A 25607-nucleotide genomic window follows, 5' to 3' on the forward strand; every position below is an offset into this window, starting at 1 on the left:
AGTTATAAACATGAAAAGTGCAGCTTCAAATTATGCCTTGCTTGTTCCCGTCTACATCAACCAAAAAATTACACGGGGGCGGCGGGCGAATTCGCCCCGGAAAGTCCAAAAAGAGCCCCGGAAAAGGGCTAAAAACATTCACACAAGGGCGACTGCAAAAGTCATAATCGCCCCCGTCAACACTGTATATTTATGTAGCATTTCATGTATACGTACAGTACGTGATTGCATTTAAATTATACATTATACATTATATTGCATTTAAATGTGTACTTGTTTGCATTTGCGTGTGACCGCTTATATTACAATCTTGAGCTGTTTCCTACGCGCACACCAATTGTGCTACAAAATCCCAAACTCATTGCCCAACTGCAGTTGCGAACATCACGTATATATGTACGTAAATCACCGCGGAGCTGCCCGCAGAGTCACACAAGCAAATACAAGATACAGTGGCACAATAACATTGCTCATTTCAGCGCACGCGAGTCCATCATAGGATCCTGTCAGCTAAGAGAACTTACCTGTGAATCTCTGTTTACGGGCGTGAATAGTGCATGTGGTACATGTGCCTATGAATTCGAGATGGTACCGGTACGTACTTCTCGCTAGCTCGCGCCGCGCTGCTTCGAAGCTTCGTCGCGGTCGCATATGTACAGTACACGCGTATGATTACACCGTATATGCTAGCTACCGTGTATATATACGTACTGTACTATACTGTAGTGTTGCATGCTCTTACACACACACACACAAACGCAAAAAAAGCCGCGAAATAGCTCCAGAAATTGTAGCCCTGGAAAGTGGAAAAAGAGCCCTGAAAAATGAAAAAGTAGCCCTGGAAAATTTTTAAGTTTCTCCAAAAAGAGCCCTGGAAAGAAAAAAAGTAATTTTTTGGTTGGTCTACATACCCTGGATGAGCCTTACCATTGCTCGAGGCCGGATTACTTTACATTCAACCTTGCCAATCAATTCAGATGAAAATGCCGGCAGCTAACATTCTCTATCACAAAGCCGGCAGAAGAGACTGGCGGGGCGATTCTTTGGTCATGTATAGGCTGTGTTGTGTACATCCATTTGATTAAAAATGGAAGATGGGGTACAAGCCTGGGTGGGCAATTTACCCGCTGGTTTTAGGCTAATTTCTTCTAGAATCCACCGCTGCATGACCCTACATGCAAATAAAAGCTATAATTTTCTCAGTCATGAAGGGTAGGGGGCCAATTTGGGGTTTCAGTTATAAAGTACATAAAATTATTGTTTTGTTGAACATTCAAGATGATTGCAGTGTCGGAAACCTGCAGCATTTTCCAAAGCCATTGTAAATTATCTACTCACCATTATCCTCTTTGCAAGTAGTGTATGGTGCGAATGCTGTGTGTGAGGTTTTCTTGAAACAACTATTTGTATCTTTTCTCAGAAATATTTAGAAGAAACATGAGTACTACAGTGAATCTTGTATAGAAAACCACACAAGGGAAACAAGAAAAGTTGTTTTTATGAGCTCTTGGGTAACAGTGCAATTGGTCTTTGTAGTGAGCAAATAGAAAGAATAAAGAAGGGACAGGCAGAATAAAAATATAATAGTCAGGAATAGGGATTATATGGGTGATCCACTGTCAGTCGCATTACACTTTTAAGTGTCTTTTCTGGATACTTGGTACTGTTAGATTTAATGGAGGGAGTCTTTCTGTTAAGTTTAAATTGTCAATTAATCTTGACATATGAGGCTTTAAAATAATACATACAGAAAGGTTGTATGTTGTACACTATGGACGCCATGACGTCCCAAAATTTTCTATGGTTCTGATTCTCCTTTAAGGAGATGCGTAAGAATGTTTGTGGCTAATTATGTTCCCCTTTTGTATTCATGAAATTTCATATGAGTTAAAAAAAAATTGACCCAGATTTGAAATAGAGCCAATATAAATTTTTGGAAAATGTCAGCTTTTGCTTGGAATCACCCATATTATAAACATGTGTACATCATCAATAAAGAAAGGTCTTCTTTTTCTATCTAAAGTAATAATGATGATTATCTGCTTATATTGCACTTGAGATAAGTATCAAAGTGCTTCAATTGCAAAGCATGTTGGAAAGAAAACCGTATGTACTCACCTGGAGGCCAATGATGAATACTGCTTAGCTTTTAGCAAGAGTAAAAGGCTTGTAATTGAGAGGATCCAAATATAGATTGGTCGTCCTTTATGCGCAATTAGGCTAGATTACCCTGTACGCAGGGAATACAGTATGGATTTATGTCCTCTAGCTCTGTATACCGGTACACTTATACAGGAATGAAAAAAAAAGAAGCTCTGATTTTAGATTAAAGTGAAATATATTGAAGTGCATTCTTAAATATCACTGAGAGCACAGAATGATAGACTGAACTATTAAAATAGTGCCATTTAGTGCAAGCATGTGTACGGTATATTCTTTTTTGCCTTCTTGTTAACAACACTATGGATGCAATATTGATATTTCTATACTGTTTGTACATTGACCAATTTTAGTTCATGATGTGGGATAATCCAACTCAATATATGATGAACAAATGAATGAAAATGTATGAAAATGATTGATGAATAAAATGATCATTACATGAATGAAAACATACAAGTATAGGTGTATAAATGAAAGAATGAAGAGTACACAAAATGAAAGAGTGGTGGGAGTACTTGAAGTTCATGGGGGTAATAAAAAAGCATTAATTAGTTAAGTATGGAATATTAAGCAATAGAAACTCAAGCTGAAGTGATATTTGTGGTAGGGTCCATGGTTAGATTTATTCATTTTAAAAGTAGAAACATGTTTATGATCAACTTGAATATAGTGTATACTGAAACTTGTGTGATGATTTTACTTTCGCTGATTGTGTTCGCTGATGTGTCCATCATTTTAAAAAGAAATTCTATCATGTAAAATTCAAGAAAGGTTTTTGTAAAGAAGTAGTGATTCCCTTCAATATCGTACATCTTGGAGATACTCTTAAGTCACGGACATGGTAATGCTTGAGTGATGCATTGCTGTAGAATGAGGAAATGACCAAGTTCCATTTAAGGCATTTATACCTCAGTCACATTTGCTCAATGGCGGCTATACGGCGAGTCAAAAATAGGCGTTTATACATTATTTGTACCAGCTACATATAGGTGGTTTGAATAAAATGAATAAACAGGCTGTTTTCGACTCGCCGAACGGCCGCCCTAGGGGAAATGTGACTGTAGCATTACAGTAGAAACATTGTCCAGGTTCCAAATTCAAATTCACAGATTTGGCTGCTAATACATGAATTAGATTCGATCATGATTACAATCATTTTCATGTAGATCAGACAGGAATGTGAAGCTTTTATTTATTTACAGCGAAATTGTAATTGTGGGATAATGGTAGGAATGCTTTTGGCACATTGTGTGACCTTTGTGTGTTTTATTTTATGCTGCTGGGCTTGGATACATGTCCACTCTCAGTGGCTAGTTGATACTTTTTTAGGCTACTTCAATTTCATCTAAAATAGACATCATTCATTATCAACTCTGAAGAGATATACCTCTTATTCCCTAAGTAATTTTTCTTTTTTTTGTAAAAATTCATCCCTTTTACAAGTGTTTCAATTTACTGTCCCGATGTTCCTTGTTCAAAAGTTATCATTGGGATGACATAATGAAGGTACATTGTTTGGAATGTATTTGGAAATTCTTTTGGTTCACTTTGACCAAAGATTACCTTTAAGTGATGGTTGATGTGAAAGAGAATACTCGTATCCTGGAAACCAATATAGGTATACTGTACTTCAGAAAACTTTAGCATGGATTTCTCCAAGGTTTGGGGATTTCTGCATAGTGAATGCAAACATGGACATATTAATATTGTGTGAGGTATTAAGAAGAACGTGCATCCTTTTCAATAGGAATGTGAGAAAGTGAGAGTATTATTGCAAGAGCATTAATTCTACTATTGCTTCAATCATATAGAAGGTGTGAATGCATGAAATAAATCTTTGGTATATTTGGGGCTTAACAAGTTCCTGTAATTTACAGGTTTTTCCTGATTTGGCATGTGCGAATAGGCCTAATGAGACATGTATATGATTGCATTTAAATGGAAATTAAACCAAACCAATCCCTATTAGTGTCATGAATCCAATTTTGGAAAATTAAAGTTATTATTGGTTGTAATCTTCAGATTGGAATAAATTTACTCTCCTCAAAAAACAGATGATAAATTAACATGAAGATATTGCTTGTACAAGCAAACACTTTGATCTGACACATTTGTGTACCTTTAAATCTAATGGCAAGGGGAGAGAAAAAAAAGGATAATCTATTAATGATGCGTTCGTGATCGTGTTAAATAAACCATGCACAGAACACCTGATGGCATATTAATTAAACATCAACTTTCCTTTTGCTATTCTTTGGAAGAGGTCCCTTCCATCCCCCCCCTTTATCTCTATCTCTCACGTTCTTTTTTGTTCTCTCTTTTCCTTCTCTTTTATCATGTCTCTTATGTCTTTATCTTTCTCTCACTCTGTAGTCTGTTTTTCCATCTGCCAGTCTCTCTCTGTCATGACTACAGTGTACCTTGGACATTCCCTTCCTCTTTACTACCTTCTTCTCCCCCCCCCCCTCATCAGCTCCTAAAGCCATTTCCATTATTTGTTAATTATTTTCTTTGTAGTTAGCATTTTTTCAGACTTGGTTATATTTCCTTCTTTTCTACATTACTCACCTTCTCTTCTCTTCTCTTCTCGATCTCTTCTCTTCTCTTCTCTTCTAGTCTCTTCTCTTCTCATTGAATCTATTTCCTCTCATTTTCTATAGATCTCATACCCATCTCCTTTCCATCTCTTCCCTTTCACCTTCTCTCACTGCTCTTGCCTCTGAAAATGATCGAATTTAATCAATATATAATATAGCATGCATATGTACAACTGCAAATTGTGGAACGTGTTTACAATTGCTGGGCATGTACGTATATGTGTAAATTTGATTATAAAAATCAATTTTCAGCTTCATGAGACCTCGGTGTGAACGAAAACAAAATTAAAGTTCGATATTGGCATTGCCCTAGTCAGTTTTAATTAAGAACGTTTACATTTGCAGTGTGTTTGGAGACAGCGGACTTGGTGTCAAACCAACCTGGTGGCTACAGCAGTGAAAGAATAGTACTTGATCCATTTGTGATCCCATTTTTGATAATTGTAAAGCTTGCTTTTAGATGACTATACCTTCTCAATAGCAAATTGAGAAAGTACTTTCAAATTTAAATGTTTTAAATTTCAGGTACTAAATGCATCTTCCATTTTCCCCAGTTATATTATATTAGAAGTCACCATTTATGTATACTTTCGCTCTTATACAATTTTGAAGATTAAAATAGCATCAATTCAAAGTAATGCTATTACGATCTGTAACAATTAATGAAAAATTATAACATAAAGCACTATGACGGATAATGATTATGTTCTAATACATTATTTTGAAATTATAATCATAATTCAGGAAATCATAGTTTTTACCACAGATACCACTATTGTGAATTCAGCCTTTATATTTTCATCCTCAATTTAATTTCTCACTTTTTTTCTTTGTAACTCCAAAAAAGATATATTCCATTTTGTGATTGAAAATCAATTACACTGGAGATGATTTAGGAATGTATTCCATATATCAAAATCTAAAATTTGTAATGTATGGCATGATAGAATATATTGCAGTTTTTTTTGTTTTCATAATTTCCATTTGACTTAATCTATTTTCATCCTGTATGTGAAGGTATTTTTCATTTGGCCTTGATTAAAAATATCAGCACCCAAGTTTATAGATTTTTTTTAATATTTCAAAATATTTGTATGTAAAACAAAATATTAATTTTTTTTGTTTTTTTTTGTTTTCATCCTACTCATCCAAATCATTCTGAATCCATTCTCTCGTTTTTGTCTCTTATTGACCTGCAGGTAAAGGTACACTGATCAAACCAGAGACCTTTGTGCTGTCCAGTTCAAAGTGAGTTCATGGGAGCATTTCATAAAATAAGTAGTGATTTTCCTCCAAATCCTCGCATTTGATTGGTTGAGAACTAATTGTATAGTGAAAATTACTGACCAAACTTTTCTTGAAACTCTTCCCGTATTGATGTTGTTATAATCTGCACGGTTCCACTTTTCCTCATGACTTTTATATAGAATTCAGACTTTTCCTCAAGTGGGTATATTTGAGCTAGAATATGAGCTTTAAAAACATCTTATCATACCAGGGCCCCATCTAACAAAGTGTTGCAGTTGGTCAGATCAGTCACAACTATGGAAAGCCAGCAACACTAACTTCCAAAATGCATGTTCATTCAAAATGTTTTCTACATGTGACCTGCCACCCCAAAACCAACAATAAGTCGACCAAAATGAATATTGAGATTTTTATTGAGCTTGAAAATTCATTTCCTAAGTTTTAAAATCATATATAATATGTTAGAATTGACCAACGATTAACATTACAAGTATTTGATTGAATGCAGAGGAAATTCCGCAAGAGCTTAATATAAAATACATGTAAGAAGAAAACAAGGTTTGAAGTTTGGGGTTCACTCAAGTATGAGATGTGGATACTGTGTAATCTCAGTGAAACTTCCAAGCAGTCCAAAAAAGTAGTGTCCAAGAAACTCTTGTATCTTTTGTTTTATTCAATTTTACGACTTCAAATTTTTACAGTATGAAGAAGAAAAATTGCTCTTTCAGATAAACTATTTTTTTTATTTGGGGATTTTGGAGACTAAATTACTTGGCGACTTATTGGTGGTTGTGTGGTGGTAGGTAACATATTCTCATGCATTCATTGTTGTCTGGACAATTCAGTGTGCTTCCTCCTTGTATACAGATTAAAGGATATTGTGCAAATATCTTGTAGGAATGAATGTGACAATAGGTGGTTTCAGACCGCCTCGAAGTTCGTCAGTTCAAGGTATTTTCTGATTGGGAAATAAACCAGATCAGAAAATACCAGGTAATATTGGCAATGTGAAAGCAAATTACGCGTAATATCCCAGAAAGAAAATACCCACTAAATAGTAGGTGCTTTGCAAAATTACGAGAACTTTCGCAGGGATTTTTCCAAGGTCGCAGGTATTTTGGCAATGTGAAAGCAATTTACAGGAACTTTTAGCCCAGCATGTAGTTGGGCGCGGGCGCTGTGGGTGGCTGTTTAGCTAGTGGTTTTGAATCTCGCGCCTTGCCTGCTTATCAGACCATACTGCGCATGCTCCTAACTTCAGGAATTTATACCGAAGGGTATGTTTCGGGGTGGTGTGAATGCAGAAATAATTAATGGCTATTTTTTAGCCTAAAAAAGTTCTCGTAATTTAACGGGGATTCTTATGATCGAGGCGGTTTGAAATCACCTATGGAGGGATTTCCATAAGTTGTGGTTGATTGGATCAATCGCGACTGTATGTAAGAAGGGATCCACATAAATGGCAGCTCAATTGGATTCATGTGATTATTTGGTTTCACTTGTTGACAGCAATAAGAGTTGATTAGCAAACTCTGACTAAGGGTGATGGAGAAATATTATCAAAGCTACATTTGAAAATTGTTATTGCATAGGATGACCATTTTTTCATCCATCAATACAACTCTCTGTGACAGTGTCAAAATGCTCCTAGAATAATGTATTAAATGCAGAAGATGAAATGACATCTAAACGTAAAAGTTTTGCATAATGTATATTTTTAAAACATCATTTCAATAAAGGTAATGGGGAACATCACTTGTGAAAGTTATTCAATAGTGAATCTAAGTCATCTTGATACATTAAAATTTCTAATTTAGGTTAACATCATTTTCAACATAGAAATGAAAATGTCATTGCAATGACAATGCATAATATATAATCAAGATACATGCTTGTTTACATGAGTCACAACAAGGTTATATCTATTTATTTATTGATATATATGCACATAAAAATTGACCAGCAGCACATGTTGAAAGGGTCAATTTACAAAAAAATCATGAAGTACAATACATTATAACAAAACAAATGAACAAAAACTTATATATGAAATAAGAAGGAAAAAAAAACTTAAAGAAGCAGATAAGTAAAATTTTGAATAAAATTGGATGAAAAAAAAGAAGCAAAGATGTAAAATGTAATCACTCCATGGTGATTTCAAATTGGCTACAAATAATGTAGGTGATAACATTTTGATTTACATGCAGGGTAATGAAAACATTTTCATTTCCTCCAATTCAAACAATGACTATTACCCAGAATCATATTTTATTCTTATAATGGGTGCTTGTGTATATCAATGTATTCTATCTAGGACATATACATGTAATACGGCCCTCATTGGAAGAAAGGTATTTCCTGATAATACCAAGGATGGATTGCCCCGTAACTGAAAAAATAAACATATACATGTATCCCTATCATTGTGTATTTGAATTACACTTTAGATTAAACATTTTTAGCGTTGCAAAACTTGAGGTTATTATTTATGTTGTTTACTTGTAATCTGAATGATCAATGTCTCCTTTTTACAATACAAATCAGTCTATACATATTTTTTTCCTTTTTGGTCTGTTATAGTGGAACTGACTATGTGAAAGGCATTGTGACACTGGTTGGTGACCTACTATGCAAAGCTGTAAGTAAACCAATTCATCATTTTCCATATTTTCTATCACTCTTTGTGGAAACAATTTGGAATAGAGTCTGTCAGCTATGTGTATAATGACATAGGAAACACTTGCTAAGAAAGGGGGAGGGGATTGAAACAATGTGCAAAAAATTTAAACAAAACAAGTACCTCAAAGCAGAATGGTGTCTCAATGATCATTGAGTACACATTTTCAGTCATTGATATAAATAATTTTGTATTTAGAATTTTCCCACAAATAAAAAAAAATCTACAAAAAAATGGGAATGGATAAATTGCTGAAGAAATGTAAACAAACATGCTTCCTTCTTAGTACATGCAAGATAACAATTTCAGGCCTTTCTGAGCCTTTAAAGGGAAAATATTGTTAATCACTCAAATATCTGTCTTGGATTGGTTGCCACCAGCATGGTGGAGGTTAATCTGCATTGATATCATATGACAATCTTTTAAACATGAGATATTACTACCCCTATCAGTCATCACTCAAATACAGTAACTTTCTTACTTTTTGTATTTTGTATGAAGATTATGAAATGGAGCTATCAGAGATAAAAAAAGGAACACTGGAAAGGATCTACTCTTTGCCCCATTGGTGTGAAGTGGGAGTGGGGGGGGGGGTGTTAAGCTGAAGTTTTTGACCTAAATATTTGTGTGTATTTATGTACACATATCTGCTTCAATCAGCTAAATATCATTTAATTCTTGAAAATGAAAATTAAACATCATCAATCTGTATATGTAATTGGCATTACAACAAGAAAAAGAGGGCAACATATTAATGATACCTTTGGAAATTAGAATACTCATCAGAATTGTGTAAATTCTTATAATTTTGGTTATTCCAAAATCTTTGCACATATGTTAATGCTTGCTCTTCATAAATAAGGTGTCGTTACAAACTATTGTTTGGCATTTGATTGCAATGTTCAGTCCTAAGTTGATAGACCATCTATCGAATGAAAGACTTAATATTGATTTAGGACTTAAACCCAAATTGCATTTGATTGCAAATTATTTAATGCCATAATGTGAAACATTGGTTTATTTCCTATTCGCCTAATGCCAATTCTTCCAATTGCCAACTCAGCTACTATCCTTTGGTCTACCATCAGTTTGTCCACTCACCACATATGGTCTACTTTCATTTAGTCTACGAATTGGCAATCTACCGAAACATGTACTTTGCAGTAATGTCAAATGAGCAATGCTTCATTTTATCTTTGAACTGCACACCTGTGTGGGTGGAAGTCGGTCATGTAGGCAGACTGAGAATAAGGATTGGAGATGTGACATTTGAATTTCTCAGAAACCCCAGTGCAAAGTGTGAGACTTCATTAGTGTTCATTCCATTTGTAGTGTTCACTAAATGTCAAAATGTGTATGATGTGATTCAAAGCAATTTCATGTTAAGTGTTAACCCACAGATGCACCATTGCAATCTCATTTTCATCGTTTTATATTCATTGAGGTATGCAATACTAAGTGTAGAAATACATTTAATGTTTTTGATTTCTTATTACTTTTTGAGATAAAAAATAATTTGCTTATGATGGGGGAGGGGATTGTTTATTTCACTTTCATTTTATCTGTTGTTTTTCGTGAACATATCAAATTTAGGTATTGTACATCATATTGTAGTAGAATTATTAGTCCCGTTCATAGGTTTATGTGGAGTGCAAAGGTTGATTTTAAAATGCCAGGGGGATATTTTGGGGAGTGATCCCACCCCCTCAACATTTTGGGCAATATGTTCACAATATGAAAAGTAGTCACCATGTCACTACATCAAGTTTTCTTTTGAATCTTGCACAACTTTTGAGACCAATTCTGAAACATTCACACATACAGTTCAAGAGTTGTGCAACATTTTGTATTTATTTACAGTATTTAAGTGCATGCCAGGCCCATAGTAGCTCAAAAGCATGATTTTTCATGTACAAATTTGATTCAAATCGCTTTTCCAGCCAAAGGTAATTAAAATCAATTTATTTCATTCTATGTTATTCTGTTTGAAATACAGTAGTGTAGGTACATGTAATTGTTCACATCTATTTCTCTCTTCTTTTTGCAGGATCTGACATTAAGACCACACAGAAACACCAACCAGCTAGTGAAAACCTATGTTAGGGATGATATGCCATGGAGGTTACAACAGGTTTGTCAAATTTACGAATATATGATGAATTACACGATGAGTGATATCTGTGGTCTTATATCAACAGCTCACAGAATGACAAATTGACAAGTTTTAAACGTTTTGAGAAAATCATTAGATTGTTTTGAATTTGTCTAAATGATTTATATGTAGTGTTGTAGTGTTGTAGGTAATTCTTATGTATTCTTATTTTCATTTTTTTATATTTGTATACAGCACTTTGAAACTTTGATTTAAAGTGCTGTCTTACATACATGTAAGGTTCTAGGGGTTGGTAGTTTTATATGTACTACATATTAAAAGTTTTTTTTTACTATTCCAGAGTATAGTAATAAAGTTGTTAACAATGTTGTAAAAAGTAGCTCTATGCTAACTATGGGTAGCCAAAGGTGATAAAAATTCATTACCCTACCTGTTTGATTTATTAGTGTTTTTGGTACACTTGTCAGTGTTGGCAGCTTTTGGAAATATAAAACAACTTTTGAGAAAATTATTGAGTGACATTGATTCATATCCACATAGGCATACTAATTTTTGTAGACAGTGTTTCATGTATTTAAGTCATTTGCTTTTATTGGCAGTCATATTTCTAATTGTAGAAATTCACAATTTTTTTCACTCTATTAATGTTTTTTTTCGGATGGGGGGATCCATCAAATATATCAAGCCTTGATAATTATCATGCATCATTCATGCAGAAGAGAAAGACAATTGATATTATCAAGTCTGCTGGTATCATGTTCAATGTTTTAATTTGCTGTTGATAATGAGGAGTATTGTTTGATGCTGAATAACCCATCCTCATAGTTCTCATCAATGATTCATTATCCATCTGCCAAATTTGTGATTACAATTTTGAGCCATTCGTGAGAGGGAAAGATAAGACAAGAGAAATCAGGACTATTATTAGAAAGAAACAAGGATATTGGGTGATGTATGAAAGCAAACTGAAAGAAAGAATTGTATTGCAAATCATTGTAGTACAGATTTATACCACCACCAACATCACCACCATTATCATCAGCATAATTGTCATTGCTCTTATCAATACATCATTATTATCATTACATCATTATCTCTATCATCATTACAACATCATCATTATCATTATACATCATCATCATCATCATCACTACATCATCATTAACATCACTATATCATTATCATTATCATCATTATCATCATTATCATCATTATCATCATCATCATCATCATCATCACCATCATCACCGTCATCATCATCATCATCACTTCATCATCATCATCAGTACACCATCATCAGCTTTATCAACGCCACATGTACGTCATCATTCAGATCAAGTTTACTCTAACCCTGTCTGATAAATGTCTATCCTCTTCTTCCAGGTTCAAGATGTTGGCAATCATATATATTCAGCCATTGAGATCATCAATAGTAAAGATATAGACTATGAATTCCAGTCAGCGGAGGAGGTTAACAAAGTAAGTCAAACACAAGTTGGGATATGAAATTAAAACCACTATTCGCTACTACTAATTTGAATTGCATTAGCTCAAGATCTATACTTATATGGCCCCTGGATAGGATGCAACAGTTGTTCTTGGAGTCTTTTAACACATATGCTCACTAGAATGATGGATTATTTTCTGCTGTTTTAATACCATGGTATTTGCCAAGAAAAAAAGTGATTACAGTACTCCTCTAAATATTCTATAATTTTAAGATAAAGAAGAACAAAAGGCCATCATTTTTATAAACCAAAATGCACAGTATCTGATATTTTCATAGAAGGGTTAATGCATCAAGAGTAAAACATATGTGCAAAGATGTGAAAGATCCTTAGATTCCCCTTAAAAGTGTCTTTTTAATTTGGATAATTATGAATATTTTTTCATTTTACTGTACAACTCATTGATGGAATATTTTTGAGAGGGGAGGGGGGGGGGGGTTCTTGGCACTGTTAATATTACTGTGTGATGGGGGATTAATATTGTATTACATTTAGATTGAAACAGATTTCCTTTATCTTATTTTGAATATTTTTGTTGATGATTTATAAAAAAACAATGCCTATGTTTATTTAAAAATGAAAGAAGGGGAAGGTAAGAATGTTTTCCAAGGGGTATACTTCAGCAAGCAGAATGATTAAAACAAAATCTAGCTATAAGAACTTGCTAATTTACATATATTACATTTTTTTAAATGATTATTTTCCTATTGCAGTTGATGGATGAAATTCTGAGTCAGCTGATGCGAGCGAGGCAGAGGTTTCTGAATCCACTTATTCCGTCCCTACAAGAATTATACCACAGTAGATACACGGTAAAATTCTTTTTCCATCTTCTTCCTCCTAACATTTCTCCTCCGTTGTCTCATCCTTCTCCTTTATATCATCTTCTTCTCCTTGTTCATTTTACCCCTCCATGCAGCCTCTTCTGTACACATCTTCTCTTTCATACATACACCTCAATTCAAATGCTAGCATGTGCTATAAAGCTGCTAGAAGTTACATACCATTGTCTGTTATAACAATATACCGGTTGTGAGAAAGTTTAGTGGAATCATTTCATCCAAGGTTGGTTCGACAATTACAATTTTTTCCCGAAACCGTAAGAGAATGAATATTTCCACTATACTTTTGAAAGAAGTTCTATTTATTTTATATCTCTTCTATATATTTGAACAAAATATATTTGAATTGTAGTCTAATTGATCCATGATCTGGACAAAATATAGACTGGCCAAGCTCTAATTAAAAGATTGCCAGAATGAGTCTGAGGGGGTGTTGCAAGAAAATGTTCGCAGTCAAATTGCATGTTTGAGTCGCAAATTTACAAGTGATAGATAAATTTTGAGTACCGGGTAAAGCAAATCAATTTATTCTTGTTGATGTAAGAAGCATACCAGAGATCAATAGTACATGTAGAATTACAATCAATCGCAAGATTTATGATTGATTTTGGACCTAAAATTGACGTGCAATCGATTGCAAGTTTCTTGCAACACTCCATTAGAGCTCTTTTTTGGAGGGATGAAGCTAGCAAGTTGAAAAAATATACTTTCAAAAATTAGTAAAAACTCTCCAAAACATCATTTATATACTTAACTTGCAACATATAAATTGAATTCAACACTCTGCGTCAATAGGAATCAACCTGGATTGGGATTGCAGGAGCATAGTAATGCAGCTATCTTTGGATTCTATGGGTATTTCCTTGAAATTAAATTTGTGTCTAAATCTCCATATGGTACACCATCCCTATTCCCTGGTTCTATTTTGAAATCCAATCATTTTTAACCTTGTTCAAGGAATACATGTAATGCATATCTGATATCGGCCCTGCAACATAAAGCTTTGCAATTGATAGTGGGGCTGATGTCTGTGGTATATTGCATTGATTATTGTGTACGATCAATCGTAAAAATCAACCCACAATCAATCACTGAATTTTATGTTACGGGGCACTGGTTGTGTACAATCAGTGTGATAGACAAAAGTTACTGGTAGTATCACTTGTAAGGCAATAGAGACCAAGTTTAGGGATGGATTTAAGAAAGATCACAAGAGAAGGAGAGTTAATATAGAAGAAAAGGATGATGGATGGCAAACAAATGTCAGTCAATTAAAGAATGGCCATAAAAATGCAGGTGAATGATCATAGTGAGGGTAGAATCATTGGTAATGCCAGGCTTTTCCTTCTTTGTCCTCTTTTCCTCTTTCATACTTTCATAATTTTCACTCAAACCCCATGTTACACTCTGGGCTTGTCTGATACAAGATATTGTTCCTTATTCTCTCTTATTGTAGAGGATAATATTCATTTCTTGCCAGTCATGTGACCACAATAACAACTTATTTCAATTAAGCCTCTCACTGTTTTCTTTCTTTATTTATTTATTTATTTTTTTATTACAGCCATCTCTCTCAGTCAAGGTGCATTTGATAGGTTTATCTCCTTTCCTTGTATCAAAATGTTTCTATGCAATGAGGGAAAAGAGCTTTGTTTGATTTGGGTTGAAGTCAATTGAAATTTTGAAAAATCATTCAAACAATTGACTGAAAAACACATTTTGTGATAAAGTAAGAAAGACTATGAAAAAATGAATTGTCAAAACAATGTCATAAGAAATTGCAGTGAAAAATAAAAGTGGGGATTATGAAGGGTGATTTGATTTGTGCAGTTGAATTCTGTGTTCAAAATTTTCTGTTAGAAAGTATATAATTGCTGAGAATTTTAGCAAATATAACCACGTATTTCCAGCCAGGTGTTGTTTCCTTTTCCAATCAATAATTATACATGTTCCCACTTCCCACGAATCCATGATGACATTGACAACCCTCAGAGTGCTCGCCTTTCACAATGTTAAGTTACAAGATCTAGAATGTACAAAGATATGGTAACTTATGATTTGAATAACTTTCCCCTGAAATTACTGAGCTCTGCAACTCCTTCAGTTTAGCATTCTCATTGCTAGCTTTGTTCCTTATTATTTTTGGCTCATGCTATTGTTTCCCTGACGAAAGAGCTAAATGCATACTATTTTCAAATGGTGTTGGATGACAGGAAATTACATGTAGACCACAACTGTAATACCAAATTTCGCTCAAGGATATAAGTAAAATTTATCTTTTCATAATAAATATACATGTTTTTTTTTTTTACATGTACACACTTGTGCAATATCAGTTGTGCATGGTTTTGATTCATGTATTGTACATCTTGATATGCATAAAACTAATAATTCAAATATTGGTTTTGTGTTTTCATTAGAGAGTAATGACTTGTACATTATTAAGCAATTATTTCTGCTCCATAACCCTTTTATAATTTTATAACGATCACAATCACCATCGTCTTTTGTTCATCCACCACCACCACCACCACTGTAAGAATCATCATCATAATCATTGTCATAACATTCATAATCATCATAATTTTATCATTGTCATCATCAACGTTGATATTTGACAATTTTAATTTTAATGTTGTAAAACCTTACTGTTGACTTTGTGAACTTCATGTTACTGCATATGCATTTTTTTAACCAGTTTGATATTTTTCTTTATCTTTTTCTCCCAAATTGCATTTAACAGAAGTCCTTAACACCACCCTTACCGCATGAGAGTATGGTGAACTTTTACATCCTGGGTACCAAGCTTGTTCTTCATACTTATTATCTTCATCCTCTGGCTCTGCCTAAGGCACACAACCAGGTAAATACTGTACAAGAATGTATCTGAGAGTGAGATCTAGATTTAAAGTAACAATTTCATGATACAGCTCATTGGAATCCACTTAAATCTAAAACTTAAAAGACGTCAAAGTGCTATTGATTCAATTTTAAGATTTTTAAGCACCCCCTGGTCAGAAAAAAAGACAGAAGAGAAGGAAGGGAAATAGTGTTTTGTTAATATTAAAATTGATTTAAAGTAACAATTTCATGATACAGCTCATTGGAATCCACTTAAATCTAAAACTTAAAAGACGTCAAAGTGCTATTGATTCAATTTTAAGATTTTTAAGCACCCCCTGGTCAGAAAAAAAGACAGAAGAGAAGGAAGGGAAATAGTGTTTTGTTAATATCAAAATTGATTTAAAGTAACAATTTCATGATATAGCTCATTGGAATCCACTTAAATCTAAAACTTAAAAGACGTCAAAGTGATATTGATTCAATTTTAAGATTTATGACACACTCCCTGGTCAGAAAAAAAGAGAAGAAATGGAAAGAGCAGTGAGAAAAGTGAATGGAACTAATAAGGAGACAATGGCTAGGGGGTAAGAATAAAAGGAAAGAGGGAATTAAAAAGTAGGAGGAAGAGAAAGGCGGAAGAGTGGAAGAAGTGAGGAGTAAGAGAGGAAGTATTAACAAAACAAATCTTAAATGAGTATTGCATGTGTGGGCCCTACAAACAAAGGAACTACCTACTTGGGCGGGTGTTAAAATATCTAAGCTAGAACTTGTTCTGATATCTGCATGTAAAGACCAGTTTGGATCTCTCGTTCAGTGAAGTTTGTGGACTCGCACATTCAACATGCAGCTTTTCAGTTAGACAAAGGTGGGATTTTTTTAGGAGTTACTCTATGGATGGGCTTGGGTGATAACACTCCATTTGATTTCTTGGTCTTGTTATTGACCTTGGGATTCCAGATATGCTTCAATAGCTGGGTTGCATTAGCATTGCGCCTGTGGGTACACAAGTGTTTGTGGTTGTTGAATCTATTCTTGACTACCTTCTCCTTCTGTGAGCCCGATGATTCTTGTGATTTTCCCTGATGGTTACTGTTGCCTTGTAGAAGATTGATGTGGATAAGCATTTACCGTTGAGGGGACACTCCCATTTGTGTCAGCCGTTGCACTCTTTGGAAGGTTTGTCAGGAATGGGTGAGAGGATTTTCTTGTTGTGCCATGATATTAAAGATCCCGTGTTTGGCATGCACGGGTAGCTGAGTTTGACAGTGTTCCTGTTAAAGATTCTGGGGAAGGGAGATTGTTTTTTGAAATGTGTGTTTAGGTGTGTTAAGTAGGTGTAGGAAGGTCTTGCCGATATTTGTAGTGATGTCTTTACTGAAAGGAGGGTAATAGTAGATCCACAAGTGCTTTAGTGATTCCTCCATTAGCTTAATGTTCAAACAGTAACTGTTACTTTTATGTAAAATGTTATTGTTTTATAAGTTCTTTTAACTTATAGCTCATAAATGTAGTAGATTAGAAGAAGTAGTTTGTTTAATACATGTCCATAATAGTATACAGCACTTACATATTTTCCATCGCATATTTCCATTACAGAATGACACATCCTGATTCAATTTTAAAGGGAAATGCTACCTAAGTGGAAATTTGTTCAATATAAATATTTATTTATAAAATATCATAGCAGGATGTAGATAAAAGTTTGAACAAAAGTAGACAAAACAATATGATAGATATTTCAATAAGAAATGTATGATTGTTTCAAAGTTGTTTTATTGAGCAGTAAGAACTTCATTATTCTTTGTCTGATTTATTTCATGAACCATTCACTTTTTCTTATAATTTTCCTTTCGCACATTTATCTTATTGTCAAGATGGGGTTCCTTTTAAATCAAAACCAAATAAAAGAAATAAAGGCATACAGATTAAATAAACACCTGTTTATATTTCTCATTCATGAATACTTATATTTTGGATAATGATACTTTATCACTTGTTCTATTTTTGTTTGTTTGATACAGAAAGGACTGTCATCCTCGGAATCAAAGAGCAGATTATTGTAAGTATTGTGTCCTTATTGGGCGTAATAATTTTTCATTAGTATTAAATGATCCAGATGATATTTAATTTTGTATTTGTATTAGTTGCGGTATTATATATCTTTAGTAATGCAACATGACTATTTTCAATATCTTCAAATTTTATGCTTGGTAATGCTGATTATGGAATGCATGATTATGCAGTATTTGACTTTGGGTAATTTCTTTCAAGCTTGTGCTGTAGATTAATTTTATTGGGAGAATGTCGCTTGTTTATATTTGCTTAAACAATGGACACAGTCGTAGTTATAAATCTAATTTATCATGAATGGAGTCTTACATGTAGCAGTAGCAAACTATTGATTATAAAATTCAGGTAAAAACTCAAACCATGTGTTGACTATTTAATTATTTTTTTAATTAGCTAGATAGATATGTGTGGATTCTATTTTGTAGATGTTTGTTGGTTGATTCCCAACATTAATAGATTTAAACCCATGCCTACTTGTGCTTATCTGTGGACAGAGATTTTTAGCATACTCAGGTTTTCATGTTAGTTTTCTCTATTTCAAAACATTTGGCCTGCTAAATTATGGCAGACCTTATTAAATCCAGGCACCTTACCAAAAGTTAATGCTATATCTGTTACCAGGAATCATATTACATAAGTGCCAAGCGTCCTTTACAATAGCATTCCCACAGTCTACGCCCTTTTTCAGATTAAATGAGAGGATAAGGGATGAAAAATACTTTGGAGATTCTTGCGGGAAAGACATGGCTCTGACTTTTATCAAGGTGCCTCACATTACACCTTTTCCTCACAATTGAAGTTTTCTAATATTGTTTCCTAACGCAGAGACCTAGGGCCAATCAAGTATGAGTTGTTCTCCCAGAATACAGTAGAGTGTGCTGTCCCATGGGTTGAGGAAGTCACAGCCTGTCTGGCCTTTGCAATGCAACTATGTCAAGAACTCAAAGACAAGGTAAATAATGTTCTCTCTCTCTCTCTCCTTTTCTCTATCATTATCTTCGAGGCCGAAGGTCAAAGGTCCCTTCGTCTCACTCTCTTTTTCTCTTTATCACCCATATTGCTCCAACGGAATGAATAGCTATACACTAAAGGAATGTAATTCACTAAAACGGCACTGCAGTAGTGACGCTCATACACAAGGAAAACTTGATTTTGGATCGTCGTCTAAATTTCATTTTTTTTACCAGTTTCAGACAGCAAGAGATCTGATTCAATCAAATAGCAAGGAAGAAATGCAAGAAACGTGCATGACTGGAGATTGGCCATGATTGAGATTGAGATGTGTACATTGCAAAGCACAAAAGCATCAAATTGCGAAATGATTCACATTCAGCAAATAGTGACAATTATTCTTTATAAAGATAAACAAAGAAGAACTGTGACTAGAATCTTGATCAGAATCGCAAGAGTTCTTGAATTTTTTCCATCCCCACAGAAAAAACCCATAACAAAATTGAAGATCGAATTTAAATATTTATTTTTATTTCTCATTTTATTCCATGTGTATGAATGCCACCAGTAGTGAGTGATTTCATTACCGACCAGTATTACAGTTCAGAACATGCTTATTCACACATCAGAAAATAATTTCAAACTTAGAACAATGTGGCATTCACCAAAGGAAAAAAAAAAAAAAATTGTAGTATCTTTGTTTCCTCAAAATGTGATAAAACAGTAAAAAAAAAAGCAACACAATTTTTTGCACAGGATGCCATTGTCAAGTCACAATAATGTTGCATATATATGCAAAGAAGGGAGCTGATATTGTAACAAAAAACCCAGTAGATCTCAATACAGTTTTTTACTTTTCGTGGGTAGTGTGATAATGGTGGGCTTGGGGTGAATTTTAAGATAACATTGAGTTTGATATGATAGAATATATGAAAAGTGTTCCGCAATAAAATACGCTTCCATGCCTTTTCTCGTAGGTGTCCGTGTTTGCATGCTGTTGGGATGAGTACAGGTGATGTACAGCTCTTGCCGAAACCACCAAACCAAAGATGGTGAATGGTTACCCTTTCATTCTTCATTCAGCACCATTCCTTCTTGTCTATTGTAGCATCAGAGATGAGTTCAGCCACCAGTCTGTTTCATCCAGCTAGAGAATCCAAGCTTCCAGAGCAACTTAAGATTGTGCTGCTTTCAAGAAATCCCTGAAATTATTTAGATTTTTGCTAACAAGCATGCATTGTTTTATTGTTATACTTGAATAGTCTCTCAGTCAAGACAGGGGCAAACATCTATGATAATTTGAAGATCCAAGATGTATGTGGAGCTCAGCATTAATTGTTTTATTGCCGCAACAAAAATCATGTTTTGTAAAATTAGTATAATTTTGAATAACTTTAGGAAAGTGCATTGCCATTATATTGCCCTTTGTTGTTAAAATAATGATCAAAATTCACAAAGAAGGATGAGGGGGGGAGGGGTATGGTGGGGGTTAAACCTCTGCCTTTTTGTCTAAGCACCTTAAAGGGATGGTCCAAGCTGAACATATTTATATCTAAATAAATAGAGTAAAATTCACAGAAGACAATGCTGAAAATTTCATCAAAATCGGATAACAAATAACGAAGTCATTGAATTTAAAGTTTATCAATATTTTGTGAAATCAGTCATATGCACATCGTCATGAATATTTTATAACATGTAGGTGGGCTGATGATGTCACATCCCCACTTACCCTTTTTCTTATTTTATTACATGAAATCATAATTCTTTCATTTTTTCATACATGTGTAAATGATGTGTCTCCATTATGATGAAATAAGTTGTGGCAATAAATAACTAATGCACTTAAACAGTTGTCAATCCAATTGGTTTAGTTCTTGGTAGAAAAAATTGAATAAACCTAATTTCATATAATAAAATACAAAAGAACAAGTGGGAATATGACATCATCAGCCTATCTAATGAATATTCATGACAACATGCCTAGAACTGTTTCACCTGAATAATGCAAATCTTTAAAATTCAATAAATTTGTTATTTGTTATCCGATTTTGATGAAATTTTCAGCATTTTTCTCTGTGAATTTTACTCTATTTATTTAGATAGAAATATTTTCAGCCCGGACCATCCCTTTAAAATAATCCCAAATAGATGCAAGTTGGTCTGATCCAGTATGTGATGCATGTTTAAAAGCTTGGAGGAAATTCTAAGAAAGAGGGTTAAAATCTCCTTTGTGAATTTTTGGTCAGTATCTTCATTGAGAAAAATCAATCTCAAAATATGAGAAACCTCCAAGAGGTGTATGTTTCATGTCCTGAAAGTACTGTAAAGAATACTTAATTTTGATGGATATAGGTAAAATAGGCAGCACACAAGAGCTATAATTATTTTCCCATTCCAACTGATAGATACGAGTGACTTTCTCAGCTTTTCATTACATGACCTGTACAAGATTTTTGTTTCTACTTATGAATTTTGGAACTGGGTAAAACATTGCAATTAAAATATCTCTTGGAGAAGTCATGAAATCAATATTTATCTTTACTTATGCTTTTATTTGTAACCTGGTAAAAGTGTCTCATTTGAATATATCTTGGGGGATTTATGAAAATAATAAATCGATGTTGATTATGATATCACAAACAAGTTCATTTTTTGGGATTAAAAAAAAATTTAAACCAATTCCTCCACTGTTACATATTTGCACTCCAACATATCAAAGAATGGTGCAGAATTTTATTTGAAGCAAAAGCTTCATCTAAATGTTATGTATATAAGAGATAGAGTTATTTATGAGATGTATATATAGCATATTGCAGTGTAGTATTAGTGTTACAAGAGTAACCAAAGATATTATCAGTTGAGAGACAGAAGGATGCTCTTGTATGTAGTCCCACATATATGAGTTTAATGCCCTCCTGAATCTCAAAATGTAATATGATGGTAGAGGATAGTTCTATGCGCCATGCACCTTTAACCTGATGTCAGATAAAAAAATTGAGAAGATTGCTGAAAAAGTGAGACTAGTGATGGATGAAAGCTACACAAGTACTCTTTGCAATATAAGGGAACATTCAACATCATGATTGAAGGCAAAAAGAAATTCAGATAAACCTATATCTATGCATGTAAATTACAATATTTATTTAATTCAAAGCATTGATGTATTTGTTCACAATTACATTAAAGCTTTGTCTTGATAGTGTGCAACAAAGCTCATGATAGAATCTTTTGCCTCCGCAGCATTTCAACATTTTTCGTCAAGACGGCTGTAAGCTGTTGTCCAGTCAGGTTCTTCGAACTGTTAGTGCAAAATAAGATTTATCCACGTTTGCGCAGGTGGCAGGGGCAAACTCCTGACATCATTTAAGAAGGCTCATGCAATCATGATGAAATCATCATAATATGTGTTTTTACGCCCACAAACTTAGACAATTTTAAAGACTTGGAGCACGTTATTTCTGAATACTATGTAATATATTGCTTAGCATTACCTCATCATATCTGAAGTAAGGATTTACGGTGTAAAAAAGTGTTTTAGTATCACAAAATCCACACTTATAATTGATCAACTCACTAATCACACCATGGATTGGAAGAGGCATGCCACATGAGCCAACTATTCTCTACCATATACATGTACATGTAGGAGTAGATTAGTCTTCCTCCAGACAGAATTATTATCACCATGTGAGCAATCTACTTATGTATTCAAAGAAAGAAGTGATTTGAATTTCCAATTTGTTTTTTATATGTGATGGATCTAATTTCAGATGAGTATTAGAAAGAATTTAATTTTACAGACACATCATTAAAAAAAATGCTGTGCAATTATTTTTCTATAGCAGTATTGAATTTCTATTTTGACTGAGATACAATTAAAATTCCCCAGCATTTATCAAGAAGTCTACCCTGATGTTAGCATGTTTTTAAAGAAAGCTGGAAAATAAGAGGAATATTCAGTTTGATGGGAATCCATTAAATGATATAAAAAAAACACAGTCGAGCAGGCTGCAAAGTGACATGAAGATAATATTTTTAAAAAATTGTGACTCAATTTCTTTGATTCTCACTGAACCGTTATTGAGATGTTTCTCTAATATCTATTTTGCTTCTATTTGCCTTCTTGATGAAGCCCTTAACACCAAGGATGTGAAGAAATATTAAAGGCAAGCCATAACCAAAGAACCATTGCTACGCCCATTCCTGTCTAGACTTGGGGGCTTCATAATTTCAATCTAATATATTACATTTTTTCTAATATGCTTACCACAAATTTTGCCACTGTTATTTATGTCTAATGGGAATGGAAATGCCTGGTCTGATTAGTGTCAATGAATAGTTCAAATTATTTTATGTCAACATTATAAAGTTAACATTTTTAAGAAACGATGTAAATTTAACAAAACTTGGATCATGCATGTTGCAAGAGAAAGCATTGATATTGATTTATTAACCTTTCAGAACTATTTGATTAGGCTTAATCCAAATGAATGTCAAAACTGCACAAAAATCAGTTTGAATCAGTTGCACAAGGCAGTATTGTTTTGTATTATGTTGGTATGTTTGTCTTCTGTTTTTTAGAACTTTTTCCCAGGGCCCCCTTTCACAAAACTTGAATAAGTCTACTTATCTCCTAATTGCACAGGCAACAGTACAACAATTAAGTGATTACTAAGACTTATTGTGGTTTTGTGAATATGGGACCTTGTGAATAGTGGTCACTGTAGTATATTATTGGTATGGTGTCTTTGACTATCAGGGAGAATCGTTATCTTCAGAATATTATGCTTTGCAAGAAATCAGGTTTGGCCATAAATTTGTATTGTTACAAAGCACCTAGTAGTGGCTTTAGTATTAATCACTGCAGATAATTTGCTGATGTACATTAAGTTTTGCAGTAAATTTTTTTTTTTTTTTCTACAAGAGTTTTGCTGCAAGAAAAAAGAAGGAAAGAATAATCAAAATTGTGTCCATATTCATCATTAGATGAAGAGTACTATCGCCATAACAAAAAGAAATTTGTTACACTTATTTTTTATATTTCTACTGCATTTCTTTTACAGTAGTGTTGCCAATGTATATAAAGGCATGCTTTGATATAATTGGTAAAACATGGTAGAATTTCTGTTGGTATTGGTTTTAATATGGTGCTAATGTATTCTGATTCAAAAAATAAAATTTTGCTTTCGATAGTGTATCAATATTGATATTGAACCAGGAATGAATGTGATAACAGCTGCGTATACAATAGCCTTTATATCAACCTGGGACCCTGTTACTTCAAACTCTAAGGCCCAAATTCACAAAGTAGGCTATGAAAACCGTTCGTTTATGCAGATTTCCTGTATAAATTACGTTTCATTTCCTGCGTATGTTAAAAAGTGTCCAATACTAATGTGCGCTTTTGTCACATTGCGCTAAATTGATGCTCGTTGCCAAGGTTGAGCACGCTATCATAGCAATGAGTCCACTGTCTTGTACAGTGGATTCATTAATTCAAACTATTGGACTCATGAATGAAATAGCGTGCTCAACCACAACAAGAGGCGTCAATGTGTCGTTGAACTGACAAAAGCACACATTAGTATTGGACATTTTTAATATACTCAGTAAATTGAGCACAATTTATTTATAAAATCTGCATAAATCATGGTTTCAAGTGACAGTTTTCAAAACCACCTTTATGAATCCCGGCCTATTGGTCTCTTTTCTTTGATAGTGTATTTTCTTACGCATGAATTATCATATACTCAATGCGTAATCATCATTCGTGACTGGAAGTGGCATTGTAAAATACAAGGTACATGTATTTACCTACATACAGGATTAGTATGCATCTATCATGTATATCAATGGAGTTCATACAGTTTATTGAATATAAGAGGATTTGAAATATACAAAGCAATAATGATGTCAATGTCAAACCTAGCATTTAGAAAGTGATTGGTGCATCCCTTGACAAAGTGTCTTTGTGAAATTTATATTTGGCATTAGGATATGGAAATTGCTGTTTAAACCATTATAGTAGTGAGCATGAACTTGATGAGTTTTATCACCCATTTGCCAAACTCACATATGATTAAAACTTTTTAGGTGTATACTGATTCCTCTTAGGTGCCTGCTTCGTGATTTTGTTTTTTTGGCCTCAATTCCACCAATGAATGCTCAAACACGGGTAAAAATGAAGTCATCAGTTGTGTTTGGCATGTACATGTATTTATGTTGGAAGTTTTGTGTAACAATTTATCACATACTGCTATTTTGGATTATGCGTAAGGGCTGCTTTAGACTAGATGCTCTGCCCAAAGAGTTGACATTTATTTACTGCTTATGGTAACATATCTTAGAAATTGATCATAAGAATGATTTTCTTGATTGATTACATTAATCATCGTGTGCAAATTATTCGTATAAATCGCCCCTGCGACCAATCACAATACCTTGTATTATGAGACCTCAATAGTTTGGGGTACCCAAATTTGATGTGAACAAGTGAGTGTATTTAAAACATGCTATTGCGCACTTCTTTTTTTTTTGTGTCAAATCCTACAAGAAGCCGATGTGAATTGCAAGCCTCAAAGTTGGTAAAAA

General features: G+C 33.8%; 1 protein-coding gene across 1 annotated transcript; it reads left to right on the forward strand.

Annotated features, from left to right (window-relative positions):
- The first annotated feature begins 3735 nt into the window (after positions 1-3735).
- On the forward strand, positions 3736-24183 carry LOC129282609 (protein rogdi homolog). The gene is made up of 10 exons (XM_054918493.2): positions 3736-3781; positions 5960-6008; positions 8589-8646; positions 10733-10816; positions 12182-12277; positions 13020-13118; positions 15892-16011; positions 18014-18051; positions 18888-19014; positions 19991-24183. Exons 1-10 carry the CDS (start codon positions 3736-3738, stop codon positions 20027-20029), a joined length of 756 nt encoding a protein of 251 aa, XP_054774468.1. The 3' UTR covers positions 20030-24183.
- Positions 24184-25607: the final 1424 nt, after the last annotated feature.

The sequence above is a fragment of the Lytechinus pictus genome, chromosome 2 (genome assembly GCF_037042905.1).
Source record: "Lytechinus pictus isolate F3 Inbred chromosome 2, Lp3.0, whole genome shotgun sequence".
Taxonomy (NCBI): Eukaryota; Metazoa; Echinodermata; class Echinoidea; order Temnopleuroida; family Toxopneustidae; genus Lytechinus; species Lytechinus pictus.